Genomic DNA, 16569 nt, shown 5'->3' with positions numbered 1-16569 from the left:
AAGCCGGACTCAGTTGAATTGGTTTGACAAACATCACAATTGAACGGAGGGGCCTAATCCCGGCGAGGCAAAGCAAAACACAGGCAGCAATTTAAAGCGCCGACATTCTGGTGGACACAAAGTTTGTTTTCGCTCAAGAAATTCAAAAGAGACCTTCATGTTTGCAGTAGAAATATTTTGGATTTATTTAGTCAATATATCATCGAATCAGATGCTCTCTGGAAAGTATGAAATTATGATTCAGATTTTGGTCAAACATTATTCCGTTTAACTGTAATAAAGAGCAAAATGTACTTCTCACAAAACTGTGGACACAAAACAAATGCACTGCTTCAAAAAATTATATTAATGTCATATTTAAAATAGGGTCTGTATTCTTAACACAGATCTGATTGGCTGCACTGGATCAGCAGATATTTTCCTATTTTATGACAAATTGGTAATCGTTTGCAATGTCAGAACTTGCTGTTGGTATATTCCGATCATTGACGTCATTGATTGGATCCAAAAAAATATGTCGTATAAAGCAAACAATCTCGTTCACTCTCGTTTCAAATTTAACCCAATATTTTAAAATTAATTTTCCGTGTATAGAATGATTATTAGCATTTTTGGGGAGAATAATTGGGTGAATATTTAGGGTTACATTTTTTAAACCAATGCACTAAAATAGGCGAAAATTCGAAACACATTCTGACTATTTGTGGGCTGGGCCGGTCCCAATCCACCACTATCGACTGCACCAGGGCTGGACTAGCCATCTGGCATTCAGGACAGATGCCTGGTGGGCCGGCCTCTATTGGGGCCTATGCCGTGCCTTTTAATTACCATATTAGTTACCTCGAGAGACTGGCTCACAATCTAGAGGGACCAGCCCGTTTATCCATTCCGAATATAGATAGCAAACTGAAACATCATCAATAAATATGAGTGGCAGAACTACATGTTAGGCAAGAGTCGGGCTGGCGTTAATGCCAGGGCCAATTTTTTTGTGCAGGTCCAGCTAAATAAATAAGTTGTTTAAATAAAATGGATAGATTTGCCCAGCTTCTGATCGGATCAGTGATTGGTTATCAAAAATCTGTGCTCATTACATCATGTTTTGGAATAAATATTGTCTGACTGATAATGTTATTGTGCAACAAGCTTTTTTTTCCCCCAATTACGATTGACGTGCCCAACAAATCTCGTGTCAGTTGGTTATACTAATGTCAGGATGATGTTTCATTTGGGACCCTGAAAGTGTGGATATTTTCACCAGGATTTACAAAACTGGTGAACCATTTGTCAAAAAATAATAAACAATAACATCCATCCATCCATTTTCTTGACCGCTTATTCCTCACAAGGGTCGCGGGAGGTGCTGGCGCCTATCTCAGCTGGCTCTGGGCAGTAGGTTGGGGACACCCTGGACTGGTTGCCAGCCAATCGCAGGGCATAAACAATAACATTTGCAAGAGAATGACCAAAAAGCAATGCTTGCATTTTGTCGTTGAGTGGTTAGTTGGTTGTGGACGCACCTCACAGGAAAGTCCGGCGTATCCAATTGGACATTCACATTGTTCTATTTGGTAGGCTTTCTCACTCTCTCTGGTGGGTGTTCCTACTTCTGCCACAGTCAGACTAATCTCGGAAATACTGCAAGGGACAAAACATTTTTTTTTAAGTTTTATTTTTTCACATTTAAGAATAGATTGTGCTTTTTTTCTTTCTTTTTTTTTACCGGCTGTGTCTCATCTGGTTGCCATGTGACGCCTTGACGAGGACGTAGTCCACATAAAACAAAACGTCCATGAAGTCCTGGCGCGTCATTGGCTGTCCATCTGCGTGTCTCCATTCATGCTGTAGTGTAAGACAAAATATAGATCGGAAAGTTAAATGTAACAAATATGAAATATGACATATTTTAAGCTCGCGTTACCTCCGTCATGTCAATCTCGTGCCGCGTGAGCTGCCCGATCTGGAGTCCCGCTACGTGGCGCGTCATCACGATGTTGTGGTTAGCGCCGCCCTTAATGATGACCTGGGGCTCGTATGAGGAAGGCCCAGTTTCATCTCTGGACTCGTAGTAGACGGCGTACTTCAACTTCCCACCATATGCTGTGATCTAATGTCAGGGGAAGGATCAACGACCACATCAACAAACAAAGAACTATAAAAAAAAATTTAAAAAAAAAAAAAACGACAAGAAAATATTACAGGTAAGTTTCCTACCATGGAGCCTCGGAACTGTTGTGGTAGTTTCCAGTAATAAGGCTCAGAAAGAATTGTGGCGACCAGCTCGGAGTGTGCGAGGATCTCCGGGTGTTGGAAGCTTACTCCGGTTTGTGTCTCAACAATGCTGTTTTTGTCCACCAGGGGGAGCACCGTCTGATCCGGCCTCAGCGTTAGCTACAATGCAAATCGCAATGTGAGAAAAATGAGCCTGTTTTGGTGCACAATTCCTGTTTTGGGTCCTTAGACCAGATGATTATAAAAACAAAACATGCACCTGTAGTTTTGACAACCAGGACTAAACAAGGCTTTAAAACCAGTTTAATGAGGAGCAGCAGCCCAAAAAATTATCATCACATTTTGAGGAGCATCAATTATTTGTGGAAATTTGCTATTGGTCGGGCTTGGTCCCTAGCAGGGTCCACCGTAAACCTTGAAAGTGTTTGCAAGTGTTGTTACCGTAGGACTATTGCTGTCTGATGTGTGAATAATATCCGAGTTATGACCAACAGCCTGGAGTAAATTAAAGTGGTTTTCATCCTCCCTGTCTCCCATTTTATTTGTTTTCATTTCAGAGTCGCGCGAATGATATCAGGGGTTCATTATTGACTCTGGGATACGGTTGAGTGGAGTGATTTTAAAAATAGATTCATCTCATTGGGCTCGGGTCGTTTATTATTTTTTTATTTTTTTCTCTATATCCCCGAAGTCCTAAAGTGTTGATATGAGGCTCGCTGCAAGAATGTATTTGGTTGGGAAGACAGGATGTGAACTCTATTAAGCTCATATAGTGTAGCTCGGACTAACAAGACTGACTGCATATTAAGAGCCATGACACATGGGAGACCGCTCATTTCAATCGCCATGATAACACAAACGTATTTATTTTCAAAAAGTTGAATACATTAACATGAATGGTGGTTAGCTTTGACTTAAAATCAGCCAAATAACATTAAAACGTTACTCCATAAAAATCTAAACAGGGTTTCTTTTTAATGCGAATAAAACAAAACTAATGCCCACGTTGTACCACATCTATAAACACACGCACATGCACAAAATACGTACCTAAATATATACCGTTTATATATTAGCTCTGTCAGTCGCTTACAATATTTAATTTTTCGCAGGATTTCCATAGTTAACCCGTGATTAATTGCATTTTTTTCAAGTTTTTCATACTCTAGTTCATTAACATTAAAGTGCAAAAATATGGTGGTTACCAAATACAAATGTGGCTGTATCTTTTAGTTCATTGATTCAGTAATTTTATAGTAAGGGAGTGTCAAACATTGAGTCATGGATTTGTGCTGAGGTAGTTTTCTGCCACTAGGTAGCATTAGTGTTTCTTGTTGGACGTTGCTGACAGGAACAGAACACAGTATTATGAGCAGACATGGTTTCTAACTTAAGCCACTTCTTTAGGTTCACATACACGTAGATGTATGTAATTTGTATGTTAAAAAAAAAAAAGTGTCCACCAAGTTTATTTTAGTTAACTAAAACTAACAAAAAACTAAAACTAAAATTACAAAAAATTTCGTTAATGAAATGAAAAACAAAAATGCTTTTTTTTAAAATGAAAACTAACTGACATTACATTTTGTGTTTACAAAACTAATTATTGCAAAAATGTCTGTTTTAGTCTTTGGTAATTAATTTAATGCATGAGACTTTGGGGATGCTTTTAAATGTGATTTTAAGTAGATTTTTTTTTTAATTGTTTTAACTGGAATAAGGACGTTTGAAAGTGTGTCACACAGAAGTGACGTCATCTAAGCAGCAGTCAAAAGAAAATCACCTTCAGATGATGTCGCCCCCATGGTGTTTTTTTTTTTTTTTTTTTTTTAAATAAATATTGCGCACAAGTAATACATAAAAAAAACAATTAAAACTAATACTGAAACTAACTAAAACTAAACTAGAACGAAGCATTTATTAAATAACGAAAATTAATAAAAACTAACAGAACCACCCTAAAAAATAATTAAAACTAACTAAATTTAAAAAAAAAACAATACCCAGATAAAAATCAAAACTAATTAAAATGACAAATTCCAAAACTATAATAACCCTGGTGTCTTACTCACCCACATCCTGATGAGCCCCTGTGCCTCCGTGCAGGAGTGTGTCAGGCCGTAACAGTAACATCGGCTGCAGCCTAGTGGATTTTGCAGGCTCAATCCGATTGTGTTGGGCTTGCAACGGTCGCAGTTGTCTCCCATCACATTTTCCTGAAAGAAAAGATATGTATAGATTTGTGAATATCATGTACTTAAAAAATAAAATGACGACAATCCCATGTATACCTTGCAGCTGCACTTCCCTGTCCGATCTGCGCAGGCACAAATTCCCCGCTCAAGGTCACAAGTCTCACTTTCCGATCCTAAGATGTTGCACTCGCATGAGGTGCACTGTCGGGAATACCACAAAGACACAAAAATGGCCTCGAACGAAATTTATAACAACAGCACAAGTCCGTGTTTCGAGTTCATATCATTCACCTGAGGAAAGTCTCTGTAGCCCAGCTGACACTCGTTGCATTTCTCTCCCCTGAAGGAGTCGTGACAAAGGCAGCAGCCCGTGTTGACGTTGCACTGCTGTGTCACTGAGCCCACCACGCTACAGCCACACTCCTGCACAAATAATGGATTTACTCATACGGAACGGACACACAAAAAATTCCAACCTAGCAGATGGAGAGCTGTTTCTTGACTACTCTGAAGGTGAATGAGGCAGCTGCAATCCACCTTCAGAACCCCATTCGCTCAAAAGACTAATTGGGTCTGAGGGGCAGTCTGCTCAAACCTGCATTTGATTTGATCTGTTTTTTTGTGTGTTGAGTAAATTGTTTAAATGGAAGTCATCCCAATTATTATTATTTTTTTTTAAATCAATAATATGTTCTATGCAGCCCCGCTAATCGAAAAATGGCATTCTGGTTAATATTGTGTTAGTGGAATATGAGTTTTTAATCCATCTAATTTTGCCACTTGCTGTTGACTGACGATGACATCACAGTTGCTCAGGTCTCAGGTAACAACCAATCACAGCGCAGCTTCAGAAAACAGGTCAGCTGTGATTGGTCGTTGCCTGAGGAACTGAGCAACTGTGATGTCATCTTCAGTCGACAGCAAGTGGCAAAATGGCCGTCATCTGAGATGGATAAAAATGGTTGGATTTTGCTTCATAACTCATATTCCACAAATGTAATATTAATCAGAATGTCATGTTTAGACTAGTGAGGTCACATATATCATATTATTGTCAAGAAATGTTGACTTCCACTTAAAGGGATACTTTACTTATTTAGCCATTTTTGGCAGTCAAACATTAATATTTTGCCTATAATAAATTTGAATATTTTCAGCTTGTGAATTTAACATGACCAAACCTAGAAAACAAGTGAGCTGCGATTGGTTACCTGAGCCCTTGTGATCCTTGTGATGTCATTTTCAGTCGACAGCAAGTTGCAAAACGTGTTCTTAAAGGTACTAATTCATCTATCCATCCATTTTCTTGACCGCTTATTCCTCACAAGGGTCGCGGGGGGTGCTGGAGCCTATCCCTGCTGGCTTTGGGCAGCAGGCGGGGTATACCCTGCTTGAACTGGTTGCCAACCAATCGCACTTAAAGGTACTAATTGTACGTGAAAAATAATCAAAGTATCAAATTAATTATCGACAAAATATTAACTTTTTATTGCTATAATGGGCTAAACAAGTGAAGTATCCCTTTAAAATAAAATACCATGAAGTTAACTCTTTGACCGCCAAAAACGTGTAATAACGATTCGTAAAATCACGATGTATGCCGCCATGAACGTTAAATGACGCCAACTATGCTTTTTTTTTTTTTTAAATCATTGGCAACATCTAAGTGCAGCGCTGCCTGGTCAATGGGTTGTGGAAAATCAAAAACAGACACTAACTATGTCCAGCAGATGGCAGCATTGTATCTCTTTTCAATGGGCTCCCGGTGTATGAAATTACAATGAAACATGACAAAATCTGATGAAGCAGAGCGTTTGCAAGAATAATGTGAGGTTTTTTTTTTTGATAATGTGTGGCAGTAAAAGAGTTAAAAGGACAAAAATATGCACCCAATTAATTTGACAGTCGGAAGGCATAAATCCCGTGTATAATACGCGAGTCAAAAGTACAGTCTAATTTTAGAATGTCACAGTTTGACTTGCAAGTACTTGAAGTTGGCGCTTTTGTTCCATGATAAATGACATTGAGTGTAGTGGTCACGGTACCTTGCATCCAGTCATGATATCGTGGCCCCAGTGGTTTGGGGCGCAGCGGTCGCAGCTTTCACCAAGTGTGTTTGGAGGACAGATGCACTGGCCTGTGTTGGCGTCGCAGTTGTTGCCCACGTGGCTGCAGAGACACGCTGTAAAAGAGCAGAGGAGACATATTAGTACCTTAGAGTTAATAATAAAGTAGAATTCTAACCAACAGTGTTTCATTTCGAATCGTGTCTTTGAAGATATCACATTCTAGCAAGCCGGAGGATATTTAACTTCTAACTTGTCTCACAGTAAATTGACCATGACATTAAATAAACACAAACATCATATTCATCACCAAAACTTAGAGACGAGCCAAAGCAAATAAATCCTAAGCTCATCAATTGTGATGATGCTGTGACCGAGCTGGCTGTGTTTGTTACTGCTCGTTCTTGGCTGTCAATTGTGCTTGGCATGCTTGACATCTTGCAAAAAGGAGATATGATGGCTATTCATAGTCGCCACTCTTAATCGTCATTTTAGGCAGCGCAAATAAAGTTTGCCACACCTCTCCCTGCGGTGGCGAACATTTGCAGCGGATGATTCAAACATCTCAAATATAAACATTAGCAATTATGAAGGCCGGAGGATTGAAATAGATACTTTGAAGGCAGGAACATGATCATCGGCAGATTATTTGTACAATTAAGAGTCACTGAAAACCGTAAAGATATCCTCTCCGCAATACTGTGCGAAACACTTGTTTACAATATGTGCTAAAATTGTATAACTGAAATTGACCGAGAGATTTTTTATGTATGCATTTGAGTGGGTAAAGAGATTCTTGGTTATAACCTGGGATTTTGTGTTGTTGTAAGAGTAAAAAGGAAGGCTTTTATTTGGCTAGAAGCATTTATTCAAAATAGAAAATGTACCAGGGGAATAATTGGCTTCAATTAAAATGGAGGTCAGTATAATTTAATAAACCAAAAGGTAACACATTTTGTCTTATTCATACGAATAGATCCGTTCATTTCATGCACAACACCATCAACACGTGAGCTAGGCTTTGTGATTATCTTTAAAAAAACAAAACAAAACAAACTATTGTTTCAAAAAACAAGTGCTGACAACCTTGGGTATTAAAAAAAACATTTTGTGTGGACGTTTGACAACTAAGGTTTGGTTTCATGAAACCAAGGTCAAAATTGTGAATGTGCAATTAAAACTTTCATTCATCTGATTTTAATGTGAAATGTCAAGGCCATGCTTTGATAACATGATGAGCTTTTGCTTTGTTATTCATTATTAATAGCTGAGAGCGGCTCATAATTAATTCGAGCAACTGTTTCATGCTCCTGAAAAAAAACCCCAAAAAAACAATATACAATTAATGTGTTTTAATATCTTGTGGAGACAAACAATCACTTGCATGAACATTGTATTGCGTAATCCCCCTCCCATATTCCCCGACAGACTATGTTAGCTTACGTGTGCAGCCTCCCTCCTGGAAGTTGAAGAATCCTCGTGCGCAGCGGTCACATTTGGGTCCGGTGACACCCGGCTGGCACCGACACTGACCGTTTTCGTCGCAGTCAAACGACTTGGAGCCGAAGGAGTCACAGTTACACTGCACACACTGTCCGCCTGTGACGAGGCCGTACGTCCGCGCCTGGAGACAAACGGGACCAGACAAGGTGAGAAGGGGTGGCCAGACTTCCAAACGCCTTAAAGAGTAGAAAAGTTCACTGCATCAAAGCTGTTGCGGGTACCAAATAAAGTGTGAATAGATTTTTAATATGCTTCGCCAATAAATATTATTTTGATTAGTTGACAGACGTCTGTTGTCCTTATATCCTCAAACACAGCACAAAATATAAAACAGGGCATTTTGGGGTCATCAGACTGGGTCGGGCCATCATCAAATGCTGCCCCTTGTTAAGCGTATTATAAAAAATAGAAACCACTTCTGAAAGCCAATGTCCACACATGAACTCGACACAACCATGCTTGATGTCACGGTCATTCCCGTGCAGTTTTACCGCCGCACTGGGCCAGTACGCTCCCCTAGGACAGCCCCCCGAGCGAGGCGGGCCGCCCCATCTCCGCTGTACGGCGTCCACGGGGACGCGCTCCACCGGGCGCCGCGTCTCCCGTCTCTCGTAACCTTGGCGTCGCTGGTCGCAGCGCGTGCCCGCGAATCCCGGGCGGCAGATACAGCGGCCCTCAACGTCGCAGCGTTGAGAGACGGAGCCCAGGTGGGTGCAGCGGCAGGCCACGCACTTGTGACGCTCAGCATCCCACCAGTAATTAGGCTGGACCAATCACAACAAAGATCACGCGGGGACTTGGACGAGGCAAATGATACCATGAGAAGGTAGACAATGACAGACGACATTGCATCGAAACGTAAAAGAAAATGTAAAGAAATACTGGTACATAAAACATAATTACTGCATGTCCAGACAGAATCCAAAAAAAAAATAGCTGAAGTGGAGTATGTGTCCCTTTAAGGGGTGTAGCCTACCTAGTCTTTGACATGTGAGAATCTGGACATGAGTTTTGGCTAACTGTAGCTGATGGTGAGTTGTTTTTTTTGTTTTTTTTCAAGTAGTAAGTAATGTGGCTTGTCTTTATGATTTTCCAATATTATTTTTATTTTGCCTATTTTCCCGTGTTTTTTTTTAAATTTTTAATTATGTTTTTTTTTTTTTTTTTTTAATTGTTCAGTAATTCTTTTATTTTTTCCTATTTTGTTTGTTTAATTTTATTCTATTTCTATTCTTTTATGTTATTTTTTATGCTTTTATTTTTAGTAATAAGTAATTAAATTTTGAAAGTGCATCAGAAAATTTGGCTCGTTTTTTTCAGTTTTGATTGTTTCAGTTTTTTAAGTGTTTATATTTTTTATATTTTTTATGTTATTTTATTTTTTTATGTTTTTATTTTTGAAGTAGTTTATATTTAATTTTGAAAGTGACAAATGTGGCCTTTCTTCCTGAGTTTATTTTCTGTTTTTACTTTTTCTAATATTTATTTATTTTTTGTATTATTTATTATTTTAATTTTTTTATGTTTGTATTTTTTTATGCTTTTATTTTTCGAAGTAGTAAGTGATTTCAGCAAATGTGGCTTTTCTTTTTTCATTTTTGTTTCAGTTTTTATTTTTTAAGGATTCATGTCAGTCATTTTGAAAATGCATCAGCAAATGCGGTTTGTCCTTTTTCCTGTGCCGTATTTGAGTCTTGCACTTTCTATGATATCAAATTTTGACTCGCAAAATAAAACAAAGCAATTTGGAAAAAAAATAAAACTTAAACCTAACTAGTCATGATAATCAAAAATAAGAATGAAATAAAAAGACAAATAATTATACTCATCATCATCTTCATAATCATTTAAATTTAATTTAAAGCGAGAACAATGTGAATGTTACTAGTAGAAATTGTGCCCATGGTGTATTAGCATGTCAAATCACTTACTATGCAGTCATCACACTGGCGTCCAACCACATTTTCCCTGCATTGGCACCGCCCGTTCTCCTTATTGCAGACTTCCGAGATGGAGCCATTAATATGGCACAGACAGGCTGCAACAGAAGGAGAAGAGTCATATTTTGCATCAATTATGCGGATTTTAACACTTCACTTCACGCTACCATAAAATGCTTAAGGTGGTCTTCAGGATGAGCTGTTGACATCCACTTTATTATCCTACCAAGCAAAGCTCCTCTCTTCCCAAATAAAGTCTTAAGGCTAAATCGCTTTATTTTAGAAATATGACAAATCAAGGCTATAATAAAATGACATTCATGATCTTTTTTTTTTGCTTCTTGAAGTATTAGACAGGAGTTATAAGCACACCAGAGCTAACATTTATTCTGCATTAAATAACAGACTGATAAAAAGAAGTAAAGAAAAAGTAAGATTCCTTCTACTATATAATAAAACGGCACACTTAGCTTCCAATTTAGTTTTGCTAGAGACACATATTTTCTATTCAGGCTTAACATTGTTCAGTAAAGGCAAAAGATCCCGTTCAAAATTGCTTATTATTACTTCATTCCATGTATTGAGGATAGAACATTTAATGAATGAGAAACATTCATCACTTCTTATAACTCGTATTTCAAAACATAATCTTCAGAGCCTTTTTTTTCTGCTTGAAAACGGAGGTTATATTCTTTCCTAAAGACTAAAAGAACATCCTTGACTGTTGGGATTGAGTTGGGATCTTGTTTAAAACATGCCTTAAATCCCAACACTTCAAATTAATAAATCTGAGAGATTATGTTTATGTAGATAGGTAGATGCTGCTGTTTTGGTTAGCCGTATAAGTTGATATGTTCATTGAAAAAAAAACAACAAAAAAAAATTATTTATTTGAGTTGTGTCCTCTAATGAGTGCCAATCTACTCAACTTTATTTAAACTTCTGTGCATTGAAGTTGTGCGGAAGAAACTCACAGGACTCACAAACCCACACGCCAATCAGCCTCTTACAAGAGCAATTAAAAGCCAGAACATCACAACTCCCATCTGGCAAATGAGGTTGTCACACACAAATGCACACGCACACCCACTGCCAAAAAAAAAAAAGTCCATCTCAAGAAAACAGTAGCTCGCTTCACATTGCCACACATGTACATGCTCATCTCCTGCTAGATGCAAAGCAGACAGAAGGACAGACCTGAGTGTGGGCTGAGAAAGTGAGGAAAAAAAAGGCTGCAGCAGATGTCCACACTCACACAGAGAAAGACACATCAATCGTATACGCGTTACGCACGGAACATGACATTTGGGCTTTACACACAAACGCGACGAGCCAGACAAGGACGTACGTATAATAGTACGTGTGCACACCTACTCATCCAAACATGCAAATGAATGTTGAAGCATGCACGTCTACATGCCCATATTAAAACAGTTTCACACACACTGGCTCAAACAGTCTTTCGCCCCTCTGGTTTCACCCTTTGGGGGGACCATCTGGACTCCATTCTGTCAGTCGCCACAATGCGAGCCTTGTTGAGGGCTGAAATGTGGGCTTTTTGGACTGTTTTTTTTTTTTTTTTTGTCCTTTGATGATGGGGATAATAGTATTTGTACAGCATGGAAACAATCCTGTGTTAACATGCAATCAGTCATTTCATCTCAAGTCAAGTCATGGTCGGTTTATTTTCAGAAAACTAAGCTATTAGGTCAAATTCTCCTCAAGGTGACTGTTGACTCAACTGCAGACTGAGGGACGTGAAGAAGTGAGGGGAGGCCTTTATTTGTACAACCTATTTTTCTTAAATAATGTTAAACAATATTACCGTTGTATTAAATATTATAGTTCTAGACAGAAAAATGCAGCATGATGGCAAGAACCATGCAGGGGGCTCCACTCACAAGTCGCATCTTCATCATACTCAGAGTAGAGATGTGTATGCTTAACAAGCATTTTTATTTTTATGTTTTTAATGGTATAGTTTCAAGATTAAACTCTCAATTGTGTCTTACCTATCACTTTGTCTTTTCAATTAAATGTATAACCAGCATCAAGTTTAGTCAATATTTGACCTGCTGTTGGTCAGATACACTGTTGAGCTAAACTAGCTAGCTTAGCTTCACAGTTCACACAGCTAGCCTATTTGCATTTGACAGATAAATTGACCTTTGACCTGGATTTTCACCTAGGTCTGTGCTCTTCTGACCGTCTTTAACCCATAAAAGAGATACTTCACTTATTTAGCCCATTTTAGCAATAAAAAGTTAATATTTTGTCTATAATTAATTTGATAATTTCATTATTTTTCACGTATAATTAGTACCTTTAAAAAAACATTTTGCAACTTGCTGCCGACTGAAAATGACATCACAAGGACTCAGGTAACCAATCACAGCTCACCCGTTTTCTAGGTTTGGTCATGTGACATTCACAAGCTGAGCTGTGACTGGTCACCTGAGCCCTTGTGATGTCTTTTTCAGTCGACAGCAAGTTGCAAAATGTGTATTTAAAGGTACTAATTTTACATGAAAAATAATGAAAGTAACAAATTTATTATTATATAGGCAAAATAACGTTTGACTGCCAAAAATGACTAAATAAGTAACCTATCCCTTTAATGCCGGGAGCGTATGGCCGCGCTTCTACCGTTAATGCCGGGAGAGCGGATATGCCATTTTTTTTTTTTTTTTGACCAAAGCTTGGTCTCTTACAGTAAATGAATCAAATTATGCACGAGAGGGTGACGTTGGCTTCGTAGCTTCTCCTGGAATTTTATTCAAGCTTTTGTGGTTGATGCAGATTCGTGGGAGTTATGAAATAAATGACGCGATTGACGACGCAATTCGAAATCAGTGTAACCAGTCGACAGTGGCATATTGTTAAGAAATATGCTTGTAGACAATGAGGATGTTGATCATTTTGACGGCTTTGTAAAAGAATGGATGATGAATAATTACCAGTCGATGACCCTGAGGTTATTGCAAAACCTTGACTGGAGTGAAAATTAGGTTATATTGTTATCAAATTGAATTGAGTTGAAACGACAATTGTTTGATTTGTTTTCTTTTTTTTAATATTGAAGTTTCATAATAAGAAACAGGTTTGTGTGAATGCCACATGTGTGTAAGCACTGAAATGTTTTTGGAATTTATGTTTCTATCTGTTTCAGGAGCTGAGATATCTATTTTTAATATTGTTGAATTTCCAGGAAAACTTGTGGTCTTCAGGATATGTTTTGCCAGGAGCTTTAGACCTTAATGGGCTAAATGTTTTTAAATATTAGATATTTGAGCTCTAAGAAATAACAATAAAAACAAACAAACAACAACAAAAAATCTAGCATTCTGCCACAAACCTGACTCTACCTGCCAAGGCAAGAGTAGAGTTTAAATTATGTGCTTTCAAAATAATGCCGAAGGTTTTATTGATCTCCGAAGCCTCCACGGAACCTTCATTAAGTCAAAGGGAGGAACCTTTATTACGTTATTGAATTACTATGTATCCACTCGTTTCCTGTGATGGAACAAGAGTAATAGTACAATTCACATATCTGCTCGACAATGTCCAGAAGACCTTTCCTGGAGTGAAAAATAGGTTATATTGTTATCGAATTGAATCCTCAGACACATCGCTCTGTTGCCAGGCTCACTTGGAAAAAATGAATTAAATCATGAATTCATGTCCACCGGAGGGATATCTACAGCAGATATGATAAAAAAAAAAAAAAAAAAGTGTGGCATTTTTACAGTCTAATGGAACACAAATGGACTTGACCCCAACTCTGCGGCGCCATTCAATAAAATTCATTAAGACTTGGAGCGATAAAGAGAGCCAGCGAGACAGAAAGAGAGTTATTGTCTTTTAATAATTCCTGCTAGTCTTTTGTCATTTGCACAGGATCGATAACAACCCTCCATCTCCCAGACATGAGCAGCCAATCAGCATTGGAGTAGTGCCATAGATCAGGCCGATTAATCAATAACCATTTAGCTGGGTGGAGGGAAAACAGCTACAGAACAATGAACTATCAAACATACATTAGTAGTCAAACTCGACCCATCTAGATGCTTTTGTGCTTTATCTATGCGAAGATTGGACAGCCTGTCTATCGCTCGTTGCGGGGTGTCATTCTTTTCCCGTCTGCGTCGGACAATAATAACAACAAAGGTCTTCGTTTTTGGAGACAAGCAACATCTGCACGTGCGTATTTCCTTTTCACGCAGGTAGACTTTGTGTTTTCACTCTTTAACACAGCTGGCTGCCGATGATCCGCATCAACGTCATACATCTAACAGGTGCTTGCAGGTAGCCGGCCAAGCGAGGCAACAAATCACAAAAGCGGCATAACCTGCGCAGCACACACTCCAGATGGTGTACTGACTGTTTTTGTGGTCGGATTAAAGACAACAGTTTGCAACAATTGAGGTTTTCACACAGGAAATATCACTTGTCAGTGTAACACCCCTGCTGACACACACAACCTATTGCCAGTTCCCTTTTAGTATAATATACAGTAAATCCTCACTTACAAATGTTTCTGTAGAATACAATTATTCGCTCGTATTTGCGATATCAAAACCAAAAAGAGTATTATCTATGAACAGGATGTGCAATTTTTGGAGAAATTGCACGTGAATGCTGAAAACTAAATGCTAATATTTGAATGGATGTGGAATGTTGAGAATTTTGTCATTGTCGGAATGCTTCAGCATTCCCACATATGTTATTGTGATTTTTATTCTCTACAGTTTTTTGTCGTGTAACAACTCTCACATAATACTTCCAATTTACACTGTTCAAATTTCTACTAGCTTCAAGAATTCACACCTCCCGGGGTATATATTTTCTGATTACACATTACTTACAGTATTTGCACAATTTAAGTTGTGGTATCAACTTTTCCCCATTCATTTTCAATGGGACAGACATTGAACTTTTTCTAAGTATCACTTTCCTCGCCCAGTTCCATACATAAAACTTATTAGCAGGTGTCTTACACTGCTCGGTGGCACAGTTGGTAAAGTGCATTGTCCAGTGACCAGGAGGTCATAATTTCATAATTTATCTCTCAATTTACTTCATAAGCATTCCACATGCATTCAATTCTTATCATTCAGCTTTCAGCATTCCCACGCAATTTCTCCAGAAATTGCACTTAGTCTATTTCAAACTATAGAATGATATTGGGGGAAAAAATAATGTGAAATTACATTGAATATAATGGGTGTTAAATAACTAGACAATGAATATTATGTAAAATTGAATTTGGGATAACATTTGTTCCAATTCAAACCCTGGTCTTGAATGTGAACAGGGATTTATTTTTTATTTTAATGTTAAACTGTGAAAACTGGAAGAATGTGCAATGACAAAAATACAAGCCTCGGAGGCATGCTTTTATGTTGAAATTTTAACTGGATGCATTATGTGGGAGTTCAAATGCGTCGAAAAAGTTAAGAGAGGAAGTGCAATACAGAATCGGAATAACAAGTGTCAATGTGTTCAGTAAGTATACACAATTAGTAAAATAAATTCATAATAAATGGGTGGCTAGTAATTGCAATTTTTTCATGTTGCACAAAATAATAAAAAAAAAAAAAAAAAAAGTTGAATATCAAACAACAACAAAGTGGTGACGTATATGCTAGGTAGCCAACAAATAGTTAGCAGCTATGTTTGTAATATTGTGATACTAAGTTTAGAGTGTCATATGTGTACATATGTAATGCGTGAGGTACATTACTTATTTTTTAGGCTATATTTCTGATGCATTCAACTTTATTCTATTTTGCTTTGTAGGGAACCACACATTATGAAACTTGAACAACTTACGCTGGCAGTTCTTTGCAGTGATGGCGTCTCCAAAGAAACCGTCGTCGCAACTGTCGCAAGCCACGCCTCCGTAACCGTGTCGGCAGTGCAGACACTGGCCTGTGATTGGATCACAGCTCCCAGGTGTAGACAGGTCCAGGTTACCGTGGCAATCACAGGGTTGGCAGGAGCCGCCTGGGACTGTGGGTTGTCCGTAATACCCGTTGGAACAACTAGGACGAAGCAAGACTCGGGTCAAAACGTGTTTGTAACATACATTTATAGGCGCTCAATCGCCAACATGTCAATTGTGAAACCATTTCAATCATTTACAGGCTTACATTTGGTTCATAATCGATGGAAGTCCAAATGCTAAAGTGCTGCTCTAGGTTATGGGCAGAGGGTGAAAAAAAAAAAGAAAAAAAAAAAAAAAAAGAACACTGAGATGAAATAAGAAAGGATGGGCGATATAGATAGGAGGGTGTGTATGAGAGGAGGAAAAGAGGGGAAGAGAAGGGTCTTCAGATTGGAGAGAGAATTGAGTTTAGAGAGGAGGGAGTAGAAAAGGACAAAGAGTGGAAAAGAGTCAAGAGCAGCCAGCCATTATTACCGCTGACCCTCTATGGCACTCAATAGAGCTGCTTTATTAGCTTTTGTGTGCGGGTTTGTGCGTATGCGAGTGTGTGTGTTCCAAGATAAACACACTTTTATTGCACGATAAAAATTAAGCAAGGAAATTTTAACACGTTTATTACTGCGCTCCATTTCATTCTATTCTCTCCTTGATGGCGAAGTTTCATTTCAAAAGATGTTCTGGGGTGT

At 38.3% G+C, this 16569-nt stretch overlaps 1 protein-coding gene across 2 annotated transcripts in view; it reads right to left on the bottom strand.

The window, feature by feature from the left end:
* Positions 1-16569, bottom strand: part of lama2 (laminin, alpha 2) — a 153387-nt gene that overhangs the window by 59433 nt on the left and 77385 nt on the right. For both annotated transcript variants that reach the window (XM_077510840.1, XM_077510841.1), the window contains 11 exons: positions 15769-15980; positions 9928-10034; positions 7937-8117; positions 6473-6609; positions 4719-4850; positions 4524-4628; positions 4305-4448; positions 2215-2391; positions 1922-2107; positions 1724-1842; positions 1521-1638 (listed from right to left, as the gene is read on the bottom strand). In XM_077510840.1, coding sequence (XP_077366966.1) covers positions 1521-1638; positions 1724-1842; positions 1922-2107; positions 2215-2391; positions 4305-4448; positions 4524-4628; positions 4719-4850; positions 6473-6609; positions 7937-8117; positions 9928-10034; positions 15769-15980 — 1618 coding nt within the window. The remainder of the gene's footprint in view (positions 1-1520; positions 1639-1723; positions 1843-1921; positions 2108-2214; positions 2392-4304; positions 4449-4523; positions 4629-4718; positions 4851-6472; positions 6610-7936; positions 8118-9927; positions 10035-15768; positions 15981-16569) is intronic.

This window comes from Festucalex cinctus, chromosome 21, assembly GCF_051991245.1.
Source record: "Festucalex cinctus isolate MCC-2025b chromosome 21, RoL_Fcin_1.0, whole genome shotgun sequence".
Taxonomy (NCBI): domain Eukaryota; kingdom Metazoa; phylum Chordata; class Actinopteri; order Syngnathiformes; family Syngnathidae; genus Festucalex; species Festucalex cinctus.
This window is presented reverse-complemented; position numbering and strand designations above follow the sequence as displayed.